Below are 26,720 nucleotides of genomic sequence, written 5' to 3'. Positions count from 1 at the left end.
GTCTCTCCTTCTCTCTGTAAATCTGACTTTCCAATTTAAATAAATCTTTTTTTTTTAAGTAGCGCATGTGTAATTTTTTAAGTAGGGCATGTTGCTGTGGTAACCTAATGCATGTAGTCACAGGGATACCTGATGAAACTTACTTTATAGTCACAGTACTTTTATACTGTAGTGAGAATCCATTTGAATTATTGACAAAAGTAAACACCAAGTTGAAAACCGTGTTTGTAATCCTGAGAGTTCAGTGTTCATTCCAAGTAGGAGCTTACTCATCTGTGATCAGAATTTTTTTAACGATTAATTTTTGTGTTAGAAAAGCAGATTTACAGAGAGAAGGAGAGAGAGAAAAATCTGTGCACTGGTTCACTCTCTAAGTGTCCATGATGGGCTAGAACTGAGCTGGCCGAAAGACAGGAGTCAGATGCTTCTTCAGGGTCTCCCACAAGGATGCAAGGTCCCAAGGCTTTGGGCTGTCCTTGACTGCTTTCCCAGGCCACAAGCAGGGAGCTGAATTGGAAGTGGGGATGCCACTTCCATATGGAACCGATGTCCATATGGGATCCAGGCATATTCAAGGCAAGGACTTTACTTGCTAGGCAATCATGCCGGGCCCCATAATTAGCAGTTTTTAAAAAATTAATACTGCTTTTTATCTGGACTAGTGATACCTGGAAATAGAGAAATGAATACTATCCTAGTTACTAATTACAATTTTTGAAAGATTTCTTTGTCCTTTTAAAGTAATTTTTTTTTATTTGAAAGGCAGATTTATAGAGCAGCAGAGAGAGAGAGAGAGAGAGAGAGAGACAGAGAGGTCTCCCATCCACTGGTTCACTCTCCAAATGGCTACAACAGTCAAAGCTAAGCTGATCTGAAGCAAGGATCCAGGAGCTTACTCTGGATCTCCCACGCGGATGCAGTGGCCCACGGACTTGGGCAGTCCTCACTGCTTTCCCAGGCCAAAAGCAGGGAGCAGGAGGGTCAGAAATGAAGCAGCTAGAACTTCAGCTTGCACTCATATAGTATTCCAGTACAGCAGGCACTCTGCTGGCTCCCAAAAGTCTTAAATATAGGTATGGCAGTTCTTTTTTGCCATTGAGATAACCTGAAAATTCATGAAGCTGTTCTAATTAAAAAAAGAAAATCTTAGATTGCTTAACTTCTACCTGTAAGAATGCCAAAAAATAGAAATATATTGCTTATTCATATGGTGAGATATTATTTAGAATACATTTTTATAATCATTCTTTATAATTTTTATAATTATTCAACAATTATTTCATTCATCTATATCAGCATCCTTTATAGTAGATAATGTTATCATACAAAGATGATTATTTAGTAATTATTCAAGTAGAAAAAAATGAGTGCCAGAATGCTTGGAGCACCATATACATAAGGCATAGAATAGTTAAAGAGTAAGATAGCATGCCAGCACTAAATAACAGAGATATAGATGTTTATCTGATATGGATACTTTAATGTCAAGCAAAGTAAAACTTAAGGAAATGTTTTATGCCTTCCCAAGCCATAAGCAGGACCTGGATGGGAAGGAAGTGGAGCAGCCAGGACACGACTAGCACTCATACGGGAATCTGGCACTTGGAAGGGAGGGAATAACCATTGTGCCTGGCCGCAGAATATGTTTGGAAGTTAGAATTTGTCAGGATGGATTCCTAGATTCGATTGTGAGGTAAGGAGAGAAGCTAATGCTCAGATGTGTAAGTTGAGCAAATGTGAGAATAGTTATGTTTACTGAACAGGGAAGAGGACGGAGGAATGATTTTAAGGAGAAATAGGTTTATTTTTGAAGTGTGAAGGTTGAGACACTCAACAATCACCTGGAGATGTTAAGGTAGGCAGCTTAGTTTATAGAACTCACCACTGGGGAAATAATTTGAGTTATTGTTGTGATAATGCGTCACATCTTGGGAGAGATCAGGTGGGGAATGAATGGAGACAGGACAGAGGTGGAGTAGAAAGATTGTCTTTGAGCACTGGCAGATCAGCATTTTGATGTCCCAGAGAAAAGAAAGAACAACTAATGATAAACTAATTATGTTGCAATTTTGAGAAAATATGTTGCAATTTGGAGCTGGTGTAATAGTGTAAGATTAAGCTGCTGCCTGTAATGCAAGTGAGCCATATGGGCATGGTGGTTCACTTCTGATCCAGCTCTCTCCAGCTAATGACCTGGGAAAGCGGTGGAGGCGGCCCAAATGATTGGGCTCCTGCCACATACACAACGGACCCTGATAATGCTCCTGGTTTTGGCCTGGCCATTGCAGCCATTTTGGGGGTGTATCAGCAAATGGAAGATCTCTCTCTCTCTCTTTTTCTCATTCTCTCCCTCTCTCACTGTGCCTTTCAAATGAATTATTACATATATGTCTGTATAGTTACTATTCTGTCCAGAACTTGCTAAGCTAGTGTGATTGTGCTTTTTGATTATGAGTACAGTAATAAACAGCACTCAATGGTTCGGGGAAGAGTTGAAATCCTATAGTAGTGCATATGTCTTGAGAGGAAAAGGAATTTGGGACCAAAGGTAAGAGTATATATAATACAGCAGAATGCCCATGAAAAACATCTTGGCTAAAATAAATTCTTCTAGGAATGTCAAGATTTCTCATTTACTTTTGACTAAGAAGTTCATCTGAAATTGTGTGGCTTAGGACTTTATCCCCTGAAACAAATTTCAGTGGGATATAGAGACAATTTTCTTGTTTGAGTGTGTTAGTTTGTGTTTGGATTTTTTTTTTAAGCAACATTTTGAACCAACTTTCTTCACTTATTTCTCTAGGGAGTTGGTGTGTCAGTTCATGGACTTTTCCGAGTAGCTACTGAAAAGACTGTTTTTGCAATGCCAGAAACAGCAATAGGTAAAAACAAAATGCCAGAAAGTCTTCATCATTATGTTTATAAATGTGTAAATATATTTCAGATCATACTGTTGTTAATGGGATTATTGACATGGTACATACAAGAATGAAAACTTTAAAAAAACAATTTTTCTTAGCTTACTAATTATGTGTGGATTTTTTGAGATGTATGATAATTTGAAAAACTCGGATGAATAGAAACACCAAAAATTAAGAAAAATGTGTAAATTATATGTACATAATAGTCTGCTTTATCATTTACTACCGTAAAATATATACAGATCTATCATCAAAATGAAAATTTGTCAATTTACAGACACATATAGGCTATGAAAAGTATGATTTACAATTGAGGGAAATGAACATGCAATATTAAGTCATAACTGCATAAAATTCACTGTTGTAATGCTATGCTACTGTACCAATATCATAACTACTTTTATCATGGTTAGTGTAAATGTTGATAGTATTTGCTTAACACATTCCATGATGCTAACTGCAGGAGCAGTTTTTCTCTTCAGTAATTTGGATGTGAGAGTTAAAAGTTCCTCACAAGTATAGTGTTTCTTCACAGTAATATATATAACACACTACGATGTGTGAATTGATTGGCTGTCTTATTGGCAAGGTTGGCAATTGCCACCAGGTTATTTGCCACCAGGTTATTGGTAGTGAAGCTTTAGGGGAAAAAACATTGCACTTGGATTTTTCTAGTTCTGCGGGTATAGGTCAGTGCTCCTCACCCCTGTGTTGCTGTTCAGGGCACATCTGTACATGTTGATCCTGTTGTAAATGCCATGTTGCTTTGGTTCTTGTTGTGTATAATAAGCCTTGAAATCAGGTAGTGGTATCTTCCATCTTTGTTCCTTTTCTCCCTCAGGTTGCTTTGGTTATCTTGATGTTTTTGTTTTTCTTTTTTTTAAAAAAAATATATATTTTTTTCATTGGCAAGGCAGGGTTATGAGAGAAGGAGAGAGAGACAGATCTTTCATCTGTTGAGTCACTCACCAAATACCTGCAATGGCTAGAGCTGAGCCAGTCGATAGCCAGGAGCTTCTGCCGTGTCTCCCACATGGATACAGGAGCTCAAGGATTTGTGCTGTTGTCCACTGCTTTCCCAGGCCACAGGCTGGAAACTGGATTGGAAATGAATCAGCCAGGACATGAACCAATGCTCATATGGGGTGTTGTGCTTGAAGGTGGAGGATGAGACAGTTGAACCATTTCACCGACCCCAATCCTTTTTTCTCTAAAATGTGGTTTTTAGAGTGAGGTTGTCAATTTCAACAAAATGTCTGCTAGGATTTTAATTTTGATTGCCTAGGTTCTGACTATAGATGAATTTTACGAGAATTGACATATTAACGGTGTTAAATCTTCAGGATCTATTTCTCCATCTAATTTCTCAGCAAACATTGTGGTTTTTCAGTGTTTAGGTCTTCTTATACATTTTGTCAAACTCATAAGTATTTATTGTAGCTTGATTATATTACAAATGACATTAAACATTTTCTATGAAATACATAGTTACAGAGAGAATGGGAGAGAGTAAGTTGGGGGAGAGAGAGTGAGAGAAACAGATATCAGTATATATATAGAGAGAGTACTCTTCCATCAGTTTGTTCACTCTCCCACATACTGCAATAGCAGTGACTGCCAGATTGAAGCCAGAAGCTGGAGTAGCCAGGTCTTGAACTTGCACCTGTATAGGATGCTAGCCATTGCCACAATGCTGACCCCAGTGGGAAGGTTTTAAATAAATTCAAACTCTTGATGGTTAAGAAAAAAAGTAAATACAAGTGATTTTCTTAGGTATTGTACATTTTTAGGACTAGTGGTTATGTATCAATCTTTACTTCGAATATTAGGTAATAGACTTTAAATGCTAATCTTGAGGTTTTTTTCATTGTGATAACTGCAATTTTTGTAAAGAAATATTTTTCAATTTTATCAATTTCAAAAATAGTGGACATGTAGGTAGCATTGGATACTTCTGATATACCAAGCATTGCATATCAATTATTTTACTGAACTGTATAGAAATGAAATGTTAATATTTTGAGTACCCAAATTATCACAATTTATGTAAGTTTTGTGGTGTTGATTCCATTGCATAGTACTTAATATCTATAGTAAAGATTCAAATTCCAGGGAGAAATTCCTGTGTGATCAAAAGTAAAGAGATTATATTCATCTTTCATTTGAACATTGTTTTCTCTTGTTTATTACATTTAATTACAGGACTGTTCCCTGATGTTGGTGGAGGTTATTTTTTGCCACGACTTCAGGGAAAACTTGGATACCTCCTTGCTTTAACTGGATTCAGACTAAAGGGAAGAGATGTGTATAGAGCAGGAATTGCTACGCATTTTGTAGATTCTGCAAAGGTAATGATTTTGGTGTTTGTAGTTCATGTTGTTAAAACAGAAACACAGCTATAATATGGGGTGAGCAAGGGATTAGGTGGTAAGATAAATGGGGCCTTATTAGAGACCTTAGTATATGCATGTGGCAATTTTGCTGAAAATGAATTAAAAATAAAATTTATAACCCAGATTTCTTGTTATAATCCCTCTTACAAGTGCTTGGTAGCCAGAGAGAAACAAAGATAAATGGCCCTTCTCCTCGTTTTTAATTCCTCCAGAATTATTCATTCCAAATAAGACAACATTTGCTGTGTGGGGATGTGTGTACATTCAACTATAGTCATTTTTTTTTCTTTTAGTTACTTAGTTGAAGCTAAAGCAGCATAATTTTAAGACAAAGATTATAAAAATGAGTATGGGATGTCGTAAAGCATTTTATATGTCTGTGATTTTGTCTTTTTCCTCTTCAGATAAGAATGTTAGAAGAAGATTTGTTAGCCTTGAAATCTCCTTCAAAAGAAAATATTGCTGGTGTATTAGAAACCTACCATAGAGAGGTAATGCTGTCACTATTCCAACATTGAGATTTTAATGGGAAAGAGAAGCTATTGAAGAACTGAAAATTTGTAGCCATAAATAAATGCACTGAACATTTGTTCACTTTAAAGCGTTGTGGGAGGATCATTGTGTTGGGAAATGGCTTCTCTGCTGGCTAGCTGCACAGCTGGGTGGCTTCAGTGGTTGGCCTTTCTGCAAAGAAGGTTCCACGTGAGGCTAGTTGCGAAACTGCTAAAGTGGAACTTTGGCTTCCAGCTGTTTTCAATGAAATATGTCACACTATTTACTTTTGATTCCTTACTTACGTGTCTAAGTTGAACTTTCTTGTAGGGACCAGTAATTTATAAGAATATTGCACAACTTTTAGTAAAGCATAAAGATTGAATACCTCTCTCCTAAAACCCAACTAAAATTATAATGAATGAATAAAAACGGTGTATTCACAGTCAGATGGAATAGAGGAAGAGACAGGGCATATGTGATCTCTCCTCTTTTGGAAACTTTGAAAACATGAGGATAATAGCAGCTACCTGTAGACTCAAGATACGGAACTTGTGTCTTTTTGTACAGGGCTGGGGAGAAGTCAATGAGAAACATTTCTTTCAGTAGAACCCTTTTAGAGCAGCCAGATCCTCTTGAGAGTGGAGAGAGACAGAAAACCAGGAAGGTTTATTACAAGCTTGTACAACCCATAACTACACCTCCAAAGGTCCTCCACCTGTGCAATTGAGGGTGGCTGCCCATTGTTGGCAGCAGAGTGGAGGCTTTGATACTTTGACCAGAGAGCTAGGTCTAGCCAAGAACAGGGGTGGGTGAGATGAAGTACAGAAAAGAGGCAGAGCAAAATAGGGTGGGCCATGCTCTCTGGTTGTGCAGAACCGCTGTATACTGCCACACTCCAGGCAATACATTGAAAGAAAAAGAAAACACTTGCAGATACTGACTCTGGTGAATCCCTTCATGACACATGCAGGCACTTGCCTGAGCATCTTATTCATACAACTGATAGTGCTAAAGCTATAACTCATATTATACACAGCTACTTACTTTTAATGCTTCACATAGAAAAGGAAGTTCTTTCCAGGATAAAATAAACAGAAAGACCCTGGAAGAAAAACAGGCAAGGCATAGAATAGGAGGACACCAAAAAAACTAAAAAATTAAAACAGCGATCTGTTATTGCAATCCTCAGATTAGAGAAAAATATTTCATGTATGAAACCACAACAAATGCCGTAAAGAGAAAAATTTAAAGAGTAAGAATATAGTGAAATAATGAAAAACAGTAAAGTTGACGGTTGTGGAAAACTATAAGAAAGAGAAAGACTAATGAGATGGAAAACAGCAAAGAAAATTACAGGTATTATTCCAGGAGGGCTAATATACAATTATTAGCACTTTATAGCAGAAGATTGAAGGAAATATTTATAGAAACCGTAGAGTTATCTAAAACTTAGGACATCAAGTATGAATTGGACTCAGTCTAGTGAATATGAATACAGGGCATGGGGTATCTCATCTTTCCCCCATCCCCGTCATGATTTATTTATTTGAGTTAGAAAGAGATCTTCCGTTTACTGATGAACTCCTCAGATGGCTCCAATGGGTCAAGGCTGAGTTAGGAAGAAAGCAGGAAGCAGCAGCTTCATCTGCATCTCCTACATGGATGGCTGGGGCCAATACTTGGGTCATCTTCTGCTTTAATCAGGCTGTTAGCAGAGAGCTAATGGGGCAGCCAGAACATGAACCAGTGCCTGAATAGTATCCCAGCATTACAGCTGTGGTTTTACTTGCAAGGCCACACTGCTAGCTCCTTGTCTGTTATTACTTATTTATTTATTAAGATCCGTCTACTTCCATTGGAAAAGCAGATCCACAGAGAGAAGGAGAGACAGAAAGATCTTCCATCCTCTGGTTCACTCTCCAAGTGACTGCAATGTCTGGAGCTGAGCCAATCTGAAGTCAGGAGGCAGGAGCGTTCTCTGGTCTCCCATGCAGGTACAAGGTCCGGGCTTTTGGCTGTCCTCCACTGCTCTCCCAGGCCACAAACAGGGAGATAGAAGGGAAGTGGAGAAGCCAGGATAAGAACTGGTACCCACATGGGATCCCAGCACATGCAAGGCGAGGATCTAGCCACTAGGCCATTGCATTGGGCCCTCCTTGTATGTTTTTTTTAAGACTCTTAACAGTTTTTCACATTTTCAAGTTGGATGAATATGGAGTGTATTATGGTATGTAGCAGTTTAGAGTCCTTATTTCCATTAAATGTGTAGTTAGTGATCTGTAGGGGATATATCTTGGCTTGTTTGGTAATTTTCTATGATCTCTATGAACATGTTGACTGTTTTTGAAAAGATTGATTTGAAATTAAGATGAAATTAGTTTAAAAATATGGGTGGAAAACAACTCTACAGTGATTTAATAGTAACAGTGTAAGATGTTATACAAAAAGTGCAAATCTTGCACTTTAAAGTGCTAAGTTAATAACTACAGGATGAAAGAAATGTAGCCTACAGAACACAGGCTTAAAATATAAAAAAAATAAAATAAAAAAACAAAAGAGCACTTTTAATTGATTGGTGCTCTGTATGAATCAGCCATGTGACAGGCCTGCCTTGACAGTAGTACAGAGCTAATCCAGTTAGTAAAAATATTATATCCAAAATAACTAAGGACATGTGAAGCTTTGTTGTGTTTTTCTATAACCAGCCCCATGTGAAGCTAAACTGTGGTATTTTAGGCATGACTTTGAAATATGATATTGTGGTCCATACAACAAGTTAAATTGTACTTGCCAGGCTGACTTTCCATATTGGAACATCATTTTGAGCCCTGGGTCCTCTGCTTCTTATCAGATACCTGCTTATGTGCTTGAGGAAACAGTACTTGGGCCCCTGTCATTCAGTTGGAGATCAAAGCACCTCACCAACCCAATCTGTTGTGGCCATTTTGGCAGTGAACCACAGGACGAAGAAGCTTTCTCCTTCTGTCTCTCCATTTCTCTGTCACTCTGTCTTATAATCGAACACATAGACCAAAAAAAATAGCTCTGATAAACTAGAGCTTGTCCATCTGTAGGACCTGGATTGAGAGGATACAAAGTGACTATAGTGAAATAACTGTAGTGACAGATTGACTAGAACTATGGGATACTGGACTTTGCTCTAAAACTAAAACAACAAGGGAAATCAGGCGCTTGTGAGCTCCTTCCTAAGGTGGTAGTTTGTCTCCTTCGAAGTCAGAGCTGCAGAGATTCCGAGGATGTCCTTGAGAATTTCTTGATTGGATGGAAATTTGGACAGGATGACATTTTAGATCCCTTGTAAGCCTCAATTTGTTAGTTTACATCTCAAAGACAATGATCATATATAAAGAAATAAAAATGTAAGGGCATTTTTATGTTTGACGTGGCTAAGAGCAAGTCTTCATTACTACACACTGTCTGAACATTGAGCATAGTTATGAGACTCTTAGATGTAATTTGACCAAACCTGATAATCTGTCATGAAGTATATTAAATATGGTATTTATAAAAGATTTGCATTACTTTAGATTGATTAAAGGAATTTTCTTTTTAAACAGTCGAAGAATGATCAAGACAAACCTTTTGTACTGGAGGAACACATGGACAAAATAAACAGGTACTTAAAAAGAGATCCCAATTATATCCATTACTTTATATCTAATATGAAAAGACTGTATTGAATTTGCTAACATTATAGTTACATTGTGTTTGAAATTTATTGAATCCTGAGATCAGATAGCATGGTGTTTTTACTGTCATTTGCCTTTAAGTCACTGCTTGTCCACTCTTTCAAAAGAAAACGCTCATTGCATTTAAGTAATCTACTATGCTAATTCATTTTGGTGCAAAACATCTTTGTCTTTTGGTTTTGGTTAGCAAGAGCAGGTAGAAAATAGTAATTGAGTTAAATTACCTTTAATCTTTGTAGTCTCATTGTATCTGCAATTGTTATCAATGCAGTCAGGAAAAAATTTTTGGGAAGCAATTTGAGAAACTGACAGATTACTTAAAGCAACAGGAGGTGGAAGACTTGGAAAATAACCATTTCTGCATTTTAGAAGCATTCGTTTTTCAGTTACTTGTGTGCAAGTACAATAGATGAAAGCCCCCCCCCCCCCCGCCAAAAAAAAAAGTGGAAAATTTGAGTTTTATTTTGTGTTAGTGAAGGTAAACTGCAAACACTATCCAGGATAGTAATGTTGTCATCATCCTACAGATCACATTGGCAAAGTGTTTTGCAATAGAGAGGAAGGAAACCTGTGGTTAATGTGTTTGTACCTTAGATACAGGCAAACATTTGCATGTTGATGATATCATGTGTTCCCTTTGTTATAGTTGCTTTTCAGCCAATACTGTGGAACAGATAATTGAAAATCTACGGCAAGATGGCTCACCTTTTGCCCTAGAGCAGTTGAAGGTAATATACAAATGTTGAGTGTGGTATAGACTTATAACAGGGAAGCCTCTCTGAGCAGTATCAGGGCCCTGTGGTCATGACATAGGTCACTGTGCTGTTCAAAGCAGTTCCACTAACCTCAGCCTAAACCCCAGTGTCCCTGTCTAGCTGTTAAGGGCACAGTCAAGTTGGTTGTGCCAGTCAGTCCTTCATGACCATGGCCATGAGATATCTGAGAGATGCTACATGGGAATGTTTATTTTGGCTCACAGTTTTGGAGCTTCATACAAGCACATAAGTCTGGAGTGTGATGAAGGCTGAACGTGCAGACCATTTGGGAAGGAGCAGTTACAGGGCAGCAAGTTGGGAAGCAGAGAGATGGGGAACATACTTCTTTCGCAGGTACACGTGTCTCTCAAAAAAGCCTTTGTGGGGCTCTACCCCAGCAATCCAAGCCGGCCACCTCCCAAAGGTTCCATCTCCAGGTACCAAAACTGGATCAACCATCCACCCTGTTAACACCATATGATTTAGGGACTTCGCATTTGAATGAGTAAGGGGGGGGACTAAATTCTGTTCACTCCATTACACAAGTTATGTTCTTTGTAGAGATCTTATTAAGCACACTCCATTTCCAAATACCTTCCTTGTCCAGTGAGAGAAGATTTTAGGGATATTTTTAATAGAAGTATTGGGTTCCTGGAGAACACTCTATGATATATTATAATTGTGACAGCAATCTACAGAGTCTATTTAATATGTAACATTGGTTTACATCCTTTCTAAGCAGGAGGTTTAATGAGAATCTATTTTCAATCTAGCAAGAGACTCCCTCCATTGCCGTGACTAAGCATTAAGTTGTATTTCTCAGTGTTAAGTATACTTTATTCTTTGTACAGTGTAACTCACCTCGTAACAGCAGAAACATGTTCTTGTATAAATACGTGCTCACCTGATACTGACATTCTTGAATCTTTTATATGATGATGACTTTCAGACTTCTCGGCAAAGGAAGTATATTCCCTTATTGTTTTTTTAGGTTTATTTTATTGGGAAGGCAGATTTACAGAGAGAAGGAGAGAAAGAAAGATCGTCCATTCATTGCTGGTTCACTCCCCAAATGATTTCAACAGCCAACATTAAGCTGATCCAAAGCCAGGAGCTTCTTTCAGATCTCCTGTGTGGGTACAGGGTACCAAGGCTTTAGGCCATCCTCCATTGCTATCCAAGGCTACAAGCAGAGAGCTGGATGGGAAATGGAGCAGCAAAAATACAAACTGGCACCCATATGGTATTCTAGTGGTTAAAGATGGAGGATTAACCAATTGAACCATCAGGCCAGGCCCTAGTCTTTTTTTTTTATTATTATTTTTTCATTGGAAAGGCGGATATACAGAGAGGAGAGACAGAGAGAAAGATCTTCCGTCCGATCATTCACTCCACAAGTGAGTGCAACGGCCGATACTATGCCGATCCGAAGCCAGGAGCCTCTTCCGGGTCTCCCACGCGGGTGCAGGTTCCCAAAGCTTTGGGCCGTCCTCGACTGCCTTCCTGGGCCACAGGCAGGGAGCTGGAAGGGAAGCGGGGCTGCCGGGATAGAACCAGCGCCCATATGGGATCCTGGGCGTGAAAGGCGAGGACCTTAACCACTTGCGCCACCGCGCCGAGCCCCAGGCCCTAGTCTTAAAAGGTGATTTAGCTTGCCTGTATCTGATAGGTCAAATTCCCCTCCCCCCATTTGCAGATACAATTACAGCATTTCAGTTATCAGGAAACAAGTTGATTGATAATTTTAACAAAGTCTTAACTGTGAACATGAATATATTTTACCATTATTGTAATTTAAAAAAGATTTTATTTAGGGCCCAGCATGATAGCCTAGTGGCTAAATCTGTGCCTTATATGCACCGGGATCCTTGATTTTTCTGAATTATGTGCATGCCGTCGTATTCTTACATATGAAATACTTTTATGGGCCCGGTGCAATAGCCTAGTGGCAAAAGTGACTAAAGCCTTGCATGTGCTGGGATCCCATATGGGCACCGGTTCAGGTCCTGGCTGCTCTACCTCCCATCTAGCTCCTTGTCTCATGGTCTGGGAAAGCAGTAGAGAATGGCTCAAAGCCTTGAGACCTTGCACCCGTTTGGGAGACCCGGAAGAAGCTCCTGGTTTTGGATTGATTCAGCTCTAGCCATTACAGTCGTTTGGGAAGTGAACCAGCAGATGGAAGAACTTTCCCTCTGTCACTTCTCTCTGTAAATCTGCCTTTCCAATAAAAATAAATCTTTTAAAAAATGTATATATGTTTTGTGGCTCTTCATTTAAGGGAAGGTACAGCAGTTGTGTAATGGAGACTGTCATATCTAGTAACGTCATTTAACTTCATGGCATTGTGAATTTCTATTTTTCTTTCTATTGTTGATTTTGTATCATGACTTTTCATTTAAGGGAATGTACAGTAGTTATGTAATGGAGACTAACATCCAGATGTGAGGATTCAGTGTGGTATGCATCTCTGTTTCCAGACAAAGATGGACTTACAATGAAACTGTTTATATTATATTTTGACAATAGGATTCTGGACTCTGCCATTGTCCATTCCCGCAATGATGAACATATGACTGAGTATGAAGAGCTATATGTTAGTAATGATAGAAAGGAACTGGGGGGGTGAGGGAATTGGGGAGGGGATAAGGGAATATGGAACTGTATCATAAAATGATAGCAATAATAATAAAATGTGAAGAAAAAATGTATATAGGGACCAGTGCTGTGGTATATCAGGTAAAGCCTCTGCCTGCAGTGCTTGAATCATATAGTGGCACAGGATCAACAGACTTGCAACCCAGTTCCCTGCTGATGTCTAGGAAAGCAGTGGAGGGTGATCTAAGTACCTGGGCCCCTCCATCCACCTGGGAGACTTGCAGGAAGCTCCTGGTTTCGGACCAGCCTAGTTCTAGCAGTTGCCACTATTTGCATAGTCAACCAGCAGATGGAAGATCTCTTTGTAACTCTGCTTTCCAAATAAATGAAAAATAAAAGATTTATTTGTTTATTTGAAAGGCAGAGTTACAGAGAGATGGAGATAGAGATTTTCCATCTGCGGATTCACTCTCCAAGTGGCCGCAACAGGCAGAGCCAGGCCCAGCCAAAGGTAGGAACTTGGTAGGTGGCAGGCCAGAGTATTTTGGCCATCTTCCATTGCTTTCCAGACTCAGTATCAGGGAGCTGGATCAGAAGTGAAACTGCTAGGACTTCAGCCAGTGCCCTTACTGGATGGCAACATGGTAGGAAATGACCTCACTGGACCACAATACTGGCCCCAGTTGTTACTGGATTCTACCAGGAGGAATGTCAAGTTAGTTTGCCTGTTAGGGTCTTATTCATTGTTGGAATTTTACTGATTTCTTCAGGGATATGCACAGATTAAGGTGCACAGATCAGCCCTGTAGTAGTATTTCCTTAACGCACAAAAGTGGGTCATCATTACTGACATTATAGGAGTGCTTGCATTAATAGTTATTTTATATTTCAGGGCTTCAGATTTTGATTGTCTTGCTTCTAGTGTAATATGGAAATTAGTGTTTTCCAGGGGATTTTCCTGTTAGTAAGGCCTAATTAATTATGCCCTTAGCAGTGTCACTTAAAATAGTTACACATTACCAAGTGAACTGTATGATGTTATTTTTGAGTAATATAAGAAATGCAACAAGTGGGTCTTCTTCCCTTGTGTGTGTGAGAGATGAGCAGTGGTAACTGGGGCGCCTGGACGGCCTTTTGTGTGAATTGATTCGCCTACTGAAGTAGTACAGCAGGACGCATGTTTTTTCTGTTTTGAGAAATCCAGTTGATGATGAAAAGTTCCAAGTCAAGATATGGAAGCCAGGACTGATATTGTGCAAATAAGGCACTACTTGCAATGCTGGCTTCCCATATGGGCACTTAATGCAGTCTCAGCTACTCCACTTTCTGGTGGCTTCCTGGGCAAGCAGTGGAAGATGGCCCAAGTGTTTGAATCTCTTGGTTCCCAGCTTCAGCCTGGGCCAGTCCTGACCATTGTGGTCAAGTAGGGAGTGAACAGTTGGTAGAGGATCTTTTTCCTTTTCTGTCCCTCTCCCCTTGCCTGTAGTTATCTTTCAGATAAGTTTTTAAGTAATAAAAAGAAATGTAGGGCCCGGTGCAATAGCATAGCAGTTAAAGTCCTTGCCTTATACCTGCCGGAATCCCATATGGGCGCCGGCTCTAATCCCAGCAGCCCTGCTTCCCATCCAGCTCCCTGCTTATGACCTGGGAAAGCATTCTAGGACTGTCCAAAGCTTTGGGACCCTGCACCCATGTGGGAGACCCGGAAAAGGCTCCTGGCTTTGGATTGGCTCAGCTCCAGCCATTTGGGGAGTGAACCATTGGACGGAAGATCTTCCTCTCTGTCTCTCCTCCTCTCTGTACATCTGCCTTTCCAATGAAAATAAATCTTTAAAAAGAAAAAAGAAATGGAAACCAGAAGCAGTTAACCGTCAGGGTGGTACTGAAGGATAATTGTGCATTTTCAGACTAGCCAAGCAGGAAGGCGGCTCTGTCATTCTCTGAATTATTCCTTGAAGCATTCTGTGTGGAGTTCTCACCTGAGACAATTTGTATATTGCTTCTACTAGAAAAAACAGACCCATTGCCTACTTCCCTGTGGAAAGGAGGAGGCTGTTAGTGCAGTGTATGGACTTCTGTCAGACATGCTGTCATCTTTGTGGCCTGTGACCAGAAAGGCAAGAACATGGAGTAGGATCAATGTCAGGGCTGTTAAGTAGAATCAGATCCATAAAGCACCTGTGGCAGAAGAGTAAATTCTCATGAAGAACCAGTTGCATAAAAACCTTCATAATTTTTCTTCCTTTTTCTTCTGTAACATTGTGGCTGTAGGTAGGGTACTGATGTTCGTTAAACTTTCCCTGTCTGGTATTCATGTATTTACGCTTCTGCAACAACGAGTAAGTTATTTTCCTGCCCATGAGGTTGGCTCCTGGAGTCTGTTTACCAGATTTAAACGATGCTGCAAAGAACATGGAATCTTGAAGTGAGAAATTCTTTGACCTCAGAGAGTGAAGTCTGGATCTATGAGAGATCACTCAACAGACCGAAAACTCCATGTTACAATTAGTAGTTAAAGGGCAAAGGTATCAGCTTGTAGTCACAGTAGTGTCTTTAAGTGCAAAGGGAAGTGGCATAGCAACAGTGCAAATGTTGGGTTGGGTCTATAATTTTTACTTTATTAAAGGTTAATGCCCTCTCTGGTATTATCATAGTTTCTCTCCTTCTTAGGTTAAGTAGATTTATTTTTTGGGCAAAAACTCTAGTTACAAAGTGAGGAGGGAGATATTTCTGTCTTAAGATTTATGTCCTTGATGAATATTAGTGTTTTATGAAGTGTGCACTAATGTTAATTGAGTATAGCTATTATTTGCCTAGCTGACATCATAATTTATGACAGGACAGTTTTATTTTAAGCTTTGAGTTACATCCAGAATTTCCTCCACTTGTGAAATGATTGTCTTTGTAACAGATTAGAAAACTTTTGGTGTTTTGGCATGCTAAGACATAAACTTTGAGATTTTGACATGTGGAAGTACCTTTAAGGGGTATATTTTAATATTTATATAGACGCACAATTGGTTTATTTTGGATGGTAAAGGAGCTCATGGGCTGAAACTAGTCCACTTTTTTCTTCAAAAGGCACTCGATAAAATGTCTCCAACATCACTGAAGATTACACTAAGGCAGCTCATGGAGGGATCTTCAAAGACATTGCAAGAAGTGTTAACTATGGAATATCGGCTAAGCCAAGCTTGTGTGGTAAGAATTTTTTCTTTGTATTTTCTAGCTATAAAAATGTTTATTACTCCATTACTGTACATTCCCTTTAATAATGGAGATTACTATATCCAGACGTGAGGATACAATGCAGTATGCATCCTGCTTCCAAATCAAAGATGGACTCCCAATAAAACTGTTGGAAACATGTAGACAATGGGATGCTGGACTGTCTGACATTGTCTGTACCAGCAGTGTTGGAGCAAAATTAAATAACAGACTGATGGAATCATGACTCCTTACGAAGGACTAAATATTGTAGCAACATGGGGAAAATCAGTCGGGTTGGATTTGCAGGGCAGAAATCCCAGTCTCTCTGAAATTGTACCACAAAATTCAAAATTTCAAAATAAATTTTTAAAAATGTTTATTGCAAAGCATGTAAAATACAGAGCACTATAAGAAAATTATAACCATCTAAAGATGTACTTTATAAAACCATCACATGTCAGTTAGCTTTAGTTTGCTATCCAGATTATTATTAAGAATAAGCAGTTATATTTATAAAAGAGCAGTTACATTTGCTTCTATGTGTTGAAAGGCTTTATAAACCAGTGGTTAGGCACATGAACTTCAGCATATTCTGTAAATCTGAATTTCCTTGTTGGTAAAATGAGGATTGTTGTCAGCATTGTGGTATGGTGGATTAAATCACCACCTGCATTGCCAGCATTCCATATAGTTGCCAGTTTGAGTTCCAGCTTTGCTCCACTTCTGTTCAGCTCTCTACTAATGTTCCTGGGGAAGCAGTGGAAGATGGCTCAGGGCCTTGGGCCTCTGCAACCCATGTGAGCAGATGGGAGTTCCAAACTCCTGGATTCAACCCAGCTCAGCTCTGGCAGTTCTGGCCATTTGGGGAATGAGCCAATACATTAAAGATCTCTCTTTCTCCTCTCAGTAATTCTATCAAGCAAATAAACCTTACAAGTAGCTGTGCACTTAGAAGTAGATGAGTACAAGGGAGCTTTTTTTTGTAATTTAAAAATTCATTTTGGTGCAAAAATATTTTAAATCATAACATGATTTCATATTTATCCATTTTCCATAAAGATTTGCATTATAAGTGCACAAATCAGCTACTTGTTTATTGCATGCCTAAATTGATAGATTAGCATTCAAAGTACCATTAAAATGTACTTGGACAGTAATGATGGAAATCTGATTTTATGAAACATTTCAGCATCATAGTTTAAAGGCAAAATCATCTCCATGTTCAGAAGACAGTTAATAAGTTATTTGGATTAATTAATTCTTAATAATTCTTAATTAGAAAGCAGTCATAGTGGGATTTAATATCTTGAGATGGTTAAGATAATCAGTCATTCATCTAATTGGAAATAAAACTGCATTAGCCATATCTTACAGTTACTCCTTGTAGAATGTAAAGGGGAGCTGAAGCATATTATTTGTTCTACAAGTTGGTATTCTGCTAGATACCTGACATGCATTCTTTCCATTAAATCTTACACTGTCTCAAGGAAGATAAGTATTTGTGTCTCCTTTATTATTTTTCCAGATTTTTTTCTTCCAGATTCATTTACTTGAAAGTCAAAGTTAGAGAAGGAGCGGGGGTGGGGAGAGAGAAAGGTCTGTTAGTTTGCTGCCTAAATGACCTGGCCGAGCCAGAGCAAAGCCAGAAACTAGGAGCTTTATCTGGTCTCCTCGGTGGGGTGGCTGGGACATAAGATGTAAGTACTTGGTCCTGGTTCTGGATCAGAACCATAGCAGCTGGGACAGAAACTGGAGCCCTCACAGGATCTGGGTCACAGGAAATGGCTTTGCCCACTGTTCCGCCCCAGCAGGTCTTCATTTATTAACAGGATAACTATAGCAGAAGTGACCTGCCCCAGTCTGTTCAGCTGTAAGGTAGATAAGGCATGTGAAACCAGTCAGTCTCTGACCACTGGGCCTCCGGTTTTTCACTGCGCACTTCTAGTGCGTCGTGTGCCTTCATTGATTCCTTCCTTCTCTCAGCAAGCATCTTAGGTATATGTCATACACCATGCCAGGTGTTAAGGTTATGATGTTAATAAGAGGATACAGTTCTTTGTTTTCACTAGACTTTTAGTCTTGAGTTTAACTGACACTGAAGAAAAAGCAAGCAGAGTATGAAATCACAGCAGATTGTGTGAAGTGCTGTAGGAATTATACAGGCCTGGTCAAGGATGAGGCAGGACAGAAGAGTGGGAGATTCAAGGGGAAACAGGCTTTCCATAAGCTGATCAGGATAGATGGCTGAGTTACCATCTCATCTGTGACTTGGCAGGTGGGAAGTGAACATGTTGAGAAGTTAAAGCAGTTGGAGTGAAAGCAGTGGTGGGTGATCTCATTGCTCATTTGATTTGATTTGGTTTGTTTTAAGAAGGTAATTACCGCTGCTCTGTGGAGGCGTTCAAGAGTCTATGTAGATACAAGTTTGCTGCAGCGATCCCAGTGTAAAATAGTAGTGATTTAGACTAGCATGATGCCTGTAGAAAGGAGGAGATGGATTTGAGAGATTCTGGAGATAGAATTGATAGGACCTGATAATGAATATAACGGATAGTGCATTTAGGAATTGGAGCTTTAGAGGTATGGGTTGGAGATTTGTTTGAAAGGCATCAACACCAAATTGAAAGTACTTTGGGTATCTGTTTACTCAACAAGATGTTTACTAGGTACTGGACAGTTAGAGCACTAAGAATGCATAGATACACAGACACATCCTTGCCTTCACGAAAAGAACTTTTTAAAATTTATTTTTTATTTTTATTTGAAAGGTGGAATTAGAAGGAGAGAAAAAAAGCAAATGCAATCTTTCTATCTGCTGGTTCTCTCCCAAAATGGCTGCAGTGGCCAGAGCTGATCTGATCAGAAGCAAGGAACTTGGAGCTTCCTCTGAGTCTGTGATGTGGATGTAGGTGCCCAAGGACTTAAACAGTCTTCCAAAGCTTTCCCAGACCATAAGCAAGGAGCTGGACTGGAAGTGTTACCCACTGTTCTGTCTAGCAGCTGGGGCTAGAACTGGCACTCATAAGGGATGTTGGCTCCTTAGGCACAAAGTTAGCCTACTGTGACACAGTGCTGGCTCCTGGAATAAACTTTGTACTAGGAGATGTGTGAAATATGATAGACATAAAATATACTATATATATTTATTATGGAGGAAAAAATAAAGAAAAAATATGGAGTAAGGGATGATGGGAGTTGAACTGTTGTTTGGGTGACCAGAGAAGACTTCATTGAGATGTTGGGTGGAAACCCGAAAGAAATGAGTGAGTCATGTAAGTATGTGGAAGAACCTTCTGGGCCAGTGAACAGTAATCAGAAAGCTGTGTTGAGAGTCTGCCTTCCTATACCCAGGGCAGGCAGTAGGTGGTAGTAAGAGATGTGGTCAGGGGAAGAGCCGTGCAGGACATGCAGGGCCTTGAGGATCTCTGATGACTTTGGCTTTTGTTCTTAATGAGATGGAGCGTCATTAGAGGATTTGGAGCAGAGAGTGTGTGTTCTTATTCTTGAACAGAATTGATCACTGAGACTGATGCATTGGGCACCAAATGGATAAGATCATATAGAAAGCAAATGGAAGATATCAGAGCTGAGGCGAGACAGTGAAAGAATAATGTGAAGATAAAAACAGGACCAAGGTAGAAGTAGGGAAGTATTGGTAGCAAGAGAGAAGTATGTTGAGGATGAAAAAGTGACAAACGGTGTTGGATTCTGCCAAAGTTTGTGGCAGATAAGGTTGGAAGTATCCATGAATGTGGCAGCACTGAAGTTACAGGCTGCTTTGGCAAGGCATTGCAGAGAAGTGGTGGAGGCCGAAGTTGGAGAGGAACTAAATGATGTGTGAAGAAAATGGGTCCAACATGTGTGCCTCACTCTCTATTCCCAAAGCAAAAATAGGATGGAAGCTAGAACTGTGAAATCAACTAAGGTTTTTGATTTTGTAAGACAGGATACTAGAGCATGTTTTTAAATGCTTAGGAATGACCCAACAGAGAAAAAGCATTATGTTGTTGATACTAATAGCTAATATTTACTGAACACATTTGTCGGACACTGCAGAGGTGCGGATTAAGCATAATTCTGTGATGGATGTATTGATACTGACATTTAAGATAAGAAAACTGTAGGTTAGAGGAGTTATCAGTCCAGAGTCACCTGGCTAGTAAGTAATAGGACCCAGATGTAAACCCAGGCATGTGTTAGCCATCATGCTGGCTGCATTGGGGGTAGCAGCAAAAAAGAAGTAGATGTTTTCTCAAGGTGGGGTTTAGGATGCCAGGGAAGTCTGGCCTTGTGTGCTTTGTGAACGTAATCAGGAAGGTACAGGTGGCTACAGCTGGCAGCAAGTGCTTCACAGGCGGGAAGATGGGAATGTTCTCTGAGAGCTTCTCAGTGAAGTTAAAAGTTATTATGAGACCAGAAGGTGCTTCAGGGATACAGGCTGAGAAGGCAGAAAACATTTTACATCTTTATCTTGGGGAGTGGGGAAGAGATTGGAGATTATTGTGCAATATTCCATGCCTGTTTAGGGGAAAGAGCGAAGTGAAGTGCAGGTGGTGTGAAAGGCATGGGACAATGGATCTCAGCAAGACTAAGGATGTGTAGTGATGCAGGTGCTTCAAGTGAGAGCAGGTGGTGGTGAGCTGAGGGGCTGACACTGGGGTCCAGGCTCTCGTCATCAGGGTTCAGATCATAAGGGGCTTTGGAGGCTGATGGAAAGGGCAGACACTCAAGACCACCTCAAATAAGAACACCCAGAAATGAATCCATTTCATCTTGGTTTTTCTTTCAGAGAAGTCATGATTTTGATGAAGGTGTTAGAGCTGGTAAGTGACAAATGGTTATTTCCTCCCTGGTTTTTAGGGAGACAGAATTTGTGGGTATACACTGTTAAAGATGACTTGTTAAAAATCAATATTTATGAAGATGGTTAGCTGGAGTGTGTTGTAACCCTCTGGGGTGTAAAGGAAGATCAGTCTTGAAGATGACACTGTTTTAAAAATTCATAACTCTGTTGTAGCTCCCTAATGTATTACGTTTGTGAAAATGAAATTACCAGACAAGGGGATTTTTCAGAAAGCATTGAAATCCATACATGGTGTTTTCCTGATACATATCTCAGGAACATTTGAAGACTCCGTATGTAGAAAGTACTCCTGCTCCTAGAGCACATGGACCGGTGAGCGCAGCACCAGCTGTGACCACATCCTGCTGTGGAGGCCTTGTGAGGGGCATTGATTCCTTTGCAGAGGTCCTCAAGTTGCTCATCCTTCTGTACTGCACTGGCTTAGCAAAAATTGAGTGGTGGCTGAGCCTTGCCATCCATCTCCTTTATCTGAGCACTCAAAAATTAATGGGAAAACCATGACATTTTCATTTTGCTACAAAGCATATTTAGGAAAAGCAAGAAATGTGGCTGAGCCCTTTACTCTAGAAAGAGCTGTTACTCAGTTCTATGAGTTTTTTCCCTCTGCACTTAGTTTGCATATTTTTCTCATTGCTACTAATTTTAACATAGTACAGATACACTTTTTGTATGAAGAAAAGATTATTGTACTCTGAGCTCTAATCCTCGGTAATGATCACTTTTATGGAATGCTCTTAGCTTCTGGCATGATAGAATATCAGAAATAAGTACTGCATTCACATCCTTTTGGAAGACACAAGAGGTTGACAGAAAAAGATGGCTGTGTTAAACCACCAGGATTGTGCATTTCCCCACTGCTTCCCTGCATGTTCCTGGAGTGTGTAGCTCAGAGCCTAGAGCTGATTTTAGAAGGACAAATCTGCCACCTGGGTTGTGTTATTTGTTACATGTTAGACTAGCCCTTTTTAAAAAAGAAAGTATGACTTCTTGGTGCATACTTACTTGTTTTAAGGAAAAAGAGGAAAAGCCAAACAGCAGCAAAGTGCTTACCAACTTTTAGTAAAGTGTATTGCCTCTGTCAGCATGGCCTGTGTGTTTAGAAAGGAGTTAACTGTTGTGGGTGAGATTGTTTAGTTTTTTTGGATCAATTTGTAATTGTCAGCAAACTAGATACAATAATTTAGCAAATTAAGGAATGGTTCTTAAAAATCCTCATCCTTAACACATAAACTTTCTTTCTGGTTTTCAATAATAAAAATGGATTGCTTTTGTAGGAATAGCAGTGTGATTAGGTCTCTCAGAAGACCTTGAAAATCTGAGCTGCCTGTCTAGCAAGAGCTTATTTACTCTAGGTACAAAGTGTTGTCAGCTTGAAATAACATGGATTAGATAAATGTTGCTTTTCCTTTTGCCTCTCATTGGAATCCCCAGGAGGTAGATAGTACTGGCCAGAAAACTTAAAGGGGAAGAAATTCTTGTGGAAAGAAGGGCCTAGGATTGTATATTGCTTACATTGTCCAGGGAATACAGACCCTTCAAATTGGTGAGAATCAGCACATCAGTGTTAATGTCACCACTGATCTGATACCAAATCCCACAGTAGGCAGCCAAACTTTAAAAAGCTCCCAGCAACCACATTGTTATATGTGAGACTTCCCTCCTTTATCTGCCAGTGCAGCCTTCCTCCTTGATTCCTGTGCTGCTTTAACTCTTTAGCCTTTTAGTGCTCCATTTTCTTTTTTCTAGTTCATTAAAGAGCGTGTATATTTAAATAGTCCCATCCTGCCCAAGGATTAAAGCACATTTTAAACATGACTGATAAAGCTATCCATGCCTAGATCCACACTATTTTTAAAAAGTTTAAGGTAACAAGAGATCTTGCATGTTCTTGCAGTTTCCTACCTAGCATTTGTGTAAGTATACCATGCTATCACAGCCAGGAAATGGACATTGCCCTCCGGATCCAGTAGGTCCACTTTGTGGCTACACTAAGTGATGACTATGCTGAAATAGAAGCAGGGGATTTCATGTAAGCATAAATAAAAGTGGTCTGACCTATTCAGAACTGTCTAAACTGGAAGACTCAGCAGAACAGCAATATCCATATTTAATTATGTACAATTCCCTGTCTACCATAAACTATTAATTTTCCTCCCAAAACCAAAGATGGAGACAGTTAAAAGGCTGATCTGGGACCTCTTCCCTTCCTTTCCTTTAAGCCAATTCTGGGTTTTGCTGTTCTTTAACATGAGGATTTCATTTATGACAAAAAAAAAAAAAGGTTTACAATTTAAATCACTGGGTTAGTTCAACAGATTTTATTAATACTGAAAGCATGAGGCTTAGAAGTTTAAAAAATATCTACATTGGTTGTAAAAAAAAAAATGTGTAAAAAATCTAGACTCTTAGGTGCTTTAATTTAGAAGAAATATAGAACATATTCACAAACCTAAATCTTGCAGGAAAAAAAATTTGCTATAGGAAAACAGCAAGTAATTGAAGTTTATCAGGTAATTAAAATCTGGTAGTATAAAAAAGAAATACACTGACTTCTGTATCTTCTCTTGACAGTTTTAATTGATAAAGATCAGAGTCCAAAGTGGAAACCAGCTACTCTAAAAGAAGTTACTGATGAAGATCTGAATCATCATTTTCAGTCTCTGGGAAGCAATGATTTGAAATTGTGAGGTGACTGGCCTTTTAAGGTACATTCGAAGCAGGGGCCAACCAACTATTGTATGTGGGCAAAATCTGGCCTGCTGCCTAGTTTTATACAGCTTGCAAGCTTAAAAATGGTTGGGGGGAAAAAAGTAGTATTTTATCAGTGCCCATAAGCAAAGCTTTATTGGAACATACAGTTTGTACTTACGTGTTTGCTTTTCTAATTGGGCCTGAAAAATCTGTCCAAAGTAGTTTTCTTGTCTTCTACAATAGAGATTAACAAACTTCTAAGGTCTAACTGAAAAATGGGACCTTCAGGTTCTATATTTGGTAGTGTTTTGTATGTTGAGTAAATTAAATCAGGTATATAGATTATAGAAAAACAAAATCCAGGCTTTTCTTTATATATTAAGATCTCATAGAATTTCCTCTCTGTATTTATCAAGGTTTTTTTCCAGTATAATTCACCCTTGGCATTCTTTGAAATAATCAGAATCCCTTTTCCATGGAAAACTAAGGTAGTATTCTTGTTATTTACACTGTCATAATTCTTCATTCAGACAGATTAATAAACTCATCTGAGACCTCTGCTGTTTGCATCACCAGTTTGTGTAATGGCATCTAATTTTTTCCCTGTTGATTGGAGCTTGTTTAAAACTAACTGAAAATAAGAATTTCATTCAAAACTATGTTTTCCAGTATTTACATACTTTTAAGGTATTCAAGAAATAAAGATGTTCCAGACTCAGGACCTTAAATTTCTAGGTAAGAATTTGGAGTAAGAATTTTTTAAGTCAAAAGATTATCCTTCATAGCCAACCTCTCAGAAACTGATTCTTTTTCTGATTTTGTTCATACAAAAAGAGACATCAAAGATACATGCTCTACCTTTCTCTTGCTGGGGAAAACTGCAATCCAGAAGCTATTGCTTAGTTTTTTCAGATCTGGATCTACTAACATGAAGCATTTTTTCTGCTGAAAATCCAAGAACAGATCTGAACTAGTAATGCTTTCACATTTACATACTGAAAGCTCCTTTATATTTCAGAATATGCTTGAAGAAATGATTTGTAAAAAAGGCCTTTTGTTTTTTTACAAATCACCAATGCAAAAAATGGTAAATCTCATGTTATTCAGTAACTGTTAGGTATACAATATTAAGCATTTTTTTTCAATTAAATAAGGATTCACAACTAGTTAGTTGGAACTAGATTTTTATTAAACAGTATACTCCCCACCCCAAATAGTTTCACATAAATGTCTGGGAAAAATATACCACTTCATAGCTAAGTCGTACAGGGTTAAGAGAATCTATTCCAGTGCCTGTGGCTTTGAGGAAGACACACCCTAAGTGGGAGTTCACATTCAGGATGGAGGCAGATCATGATTGAGTACTATATTTTTTTAGAACTTGGTTTTTATGTTACTGTCCTTTAACATTACTTATGTCAAATTGATTTTAAAGCTGTAATATACAAAGATATAGTTACCACCATTATAAAATGTGAATGACATTGCGGGTCATGCTACCTCATTGTGGGTATTTTTTAATAAGGCAGGTTGACAGATTATTCCTTTGGAACTAAAATAATTGTTTTTGTCCAAAATTGTGCTTTTAGTGTTCATAACTGCAGAATTTGCGAAGAACTGGTAAGGCAACTAACTGAAAGGTAGCAGTGCAGCTTGTCGACGTCTGTGAGTCTTTACAACAAGGAATCGGCACATCTGTTCCTCTGTCATCTACTTTCACAGTTGCCACTTGGTGGCAGGTTCACCCACCCTTATACCGGGTTCCCTTTCCAGTGGCTAACAATTTTTCAGTTTTCTGTTTCACGTGTTTCCTTCCCAAACAGTCCTTCTACTCTTAGCTTCACTTTGCTGAAAGGCCTTCAGAATGAAGCAAATATTTCAGTATAAAGCAACAGAAGACTTACTCTGTCCAAAGATGTTCTCGTCTATCTTGTCATGGAGGTTAGGTCAAACTACGTTTTAATGAGGTAAATACCACATTTATTTAAACTTGTTGGCTTCCTGCTCCTCCAGTCCACTAACTCACTGATTGTTCTAGCCTTGTATTTCCTTGCTCATGGGTTTATGTAGAATATGCTGTATATCTCAAAGGGAAGTCACTTGGAGGATATTGCACACAGGGTACCACACACATGACCCAGGGACAAAGGGGTAGTGCCTGTTGACAAACTCTACTGCTGTATTTGCAGAGAGCGTATTAGGAAAAACTTCTACAGAGATGTGAAGCACAGTGCTCCCTGTTAATCTCCTGGGAAATCATGGCTCAGGGCAAAGAAACCTAAACAAAACCCACTGGTTCTTGTCCCTGTGTATATTGAAAGTTTTAGTGTTACTCACTGCTTTATAATGACTTGTGTTCTCAAAGTCTTTTACATATTTGCTTATCTTTCAGCAAATTGTTTTCAGATTAAAAATGAGAACCACATTTAAACCTTTGCTGAGCCATCAGTATAAATATGTAAAGCTCAGCTTTTCTTCATAAACTAAAAATACCCAAGAGAAACATTCTGCTTTAGCCGTATGCCCTCAAATCCTTACATTAACAGGAGTGGCTCTTGACCTGGTATAAATCTTAGGACAGATGTTAAATCAACTTACAGAAGGTGCACTTGTTTGCAATACTTCCCTCCTGCCATTTGAAGAATTCTCTATTTGATTTGAGGCTTCAAAGGTATTAAAACAAGGTGACTTGTTTGCCTGCTTACCGCATTATAGAGCCCATAGGCATTTTCCTGCCTCTAGATTTCTGTGGCAATCAACTCTTCAAATATATTACATATATGGGCTTATTAAAAATTTCTTTTCCAAGTAATCTGTAGGAAATCTTAAGATTTTAGAGACTGCCTCCCAATTTTCTTGATTTTCCTCCTCTCCCAAATCTTGTTAGCACTGATTTGTATTAGTGTGCAGTACTTCAGAAAAATGTGTATGTGCTGTGCATCCCATGACTGAAATGAAAAAGAATTGCTTCCTAAAAAGATAGCCTAATTTAGTAAAATACTGCAAATAAATAACTGAAAATGTCCCACTGGCACATGTTGTCTTTACACACACAGATACTCTTGGAGGATTGTTCTCTTGTGACA

The 26,720-nt window shown here is 39.0% G+C and overlaps 1 protein-coding gene across 3 annotated transcripts in view; it reads left to right on the top strand.

Annotated features, from left to right (window-relative positions):
- HIBCH (3-hydroxyisobutyryl-CoA hydrolase) overlaps positions 1-24,209 on the top strand; it is a 62,828-nt gene extending 38,619 nt beyond the window's left edge. Inside the window, exons 7-15 of one of the 3 annotated variants that reach the window (XM_040971859.1) lie at positions 2,804-2,882; positions 5,124-5,269; positions 5,719-5,805; positions 9,388-9,446; positions 10,166-10,247; positions 15,951-16,070; positions 20,869-20,902; positions 23,515-23,648; positions 24,051-24,209. In XM_040971859.1, the coding sequence (XP_040827793.1) occupies positions 2,804-2,882; positions 5,124-5,269; positions 5,719-5,805; positions 9,388-9,446; positions 10,166-10,247; positions 15,951-16,070; positions 20,869-20,902; positions 23,515-23,630 (723 nt within the window). In that variant the 3' untranslated portion in view covers positions 23,631-23,648; positions 24,051-24,209. Of the gene's footprint in view, positions 1-2,803; positions 2,883-5,123; positions 5,270-5,718; positions 5,806-9,387; positions 9,447-10,165; positions 10,248-10,498; positions 11,275-15,950; positions 16,071-20,868; positions 20,903-23,514 lie in introns of those variants that run through there. The other 2 variants (XM_040971858.1, XM_040971860.1) reach the window with 2 other exon arrangements.
- The last annotated feature ends 2,511 nt before the right edge of the window (positions 24,210-26,720 follow it).

Source organism: Ochotona curzoniae, unplaced genomic scaffold (assembly GCF_017591425.1).
Source record: "Ochotona curzoniae isolate NIBS_2020 unplaced genomic scaffold, NIBS_Ocur_1.0 contig_2210, whole genome shotgun sequence".
NCBI lineage: Eukaryota > Metazoa > Chordata > Mammalia > Lagomorpha > Ochotonidae > Ochotona > Ochotona curzoniae.
This window is presented reverse-complemented; position numbering and strand designations above follow the sequence as displayed.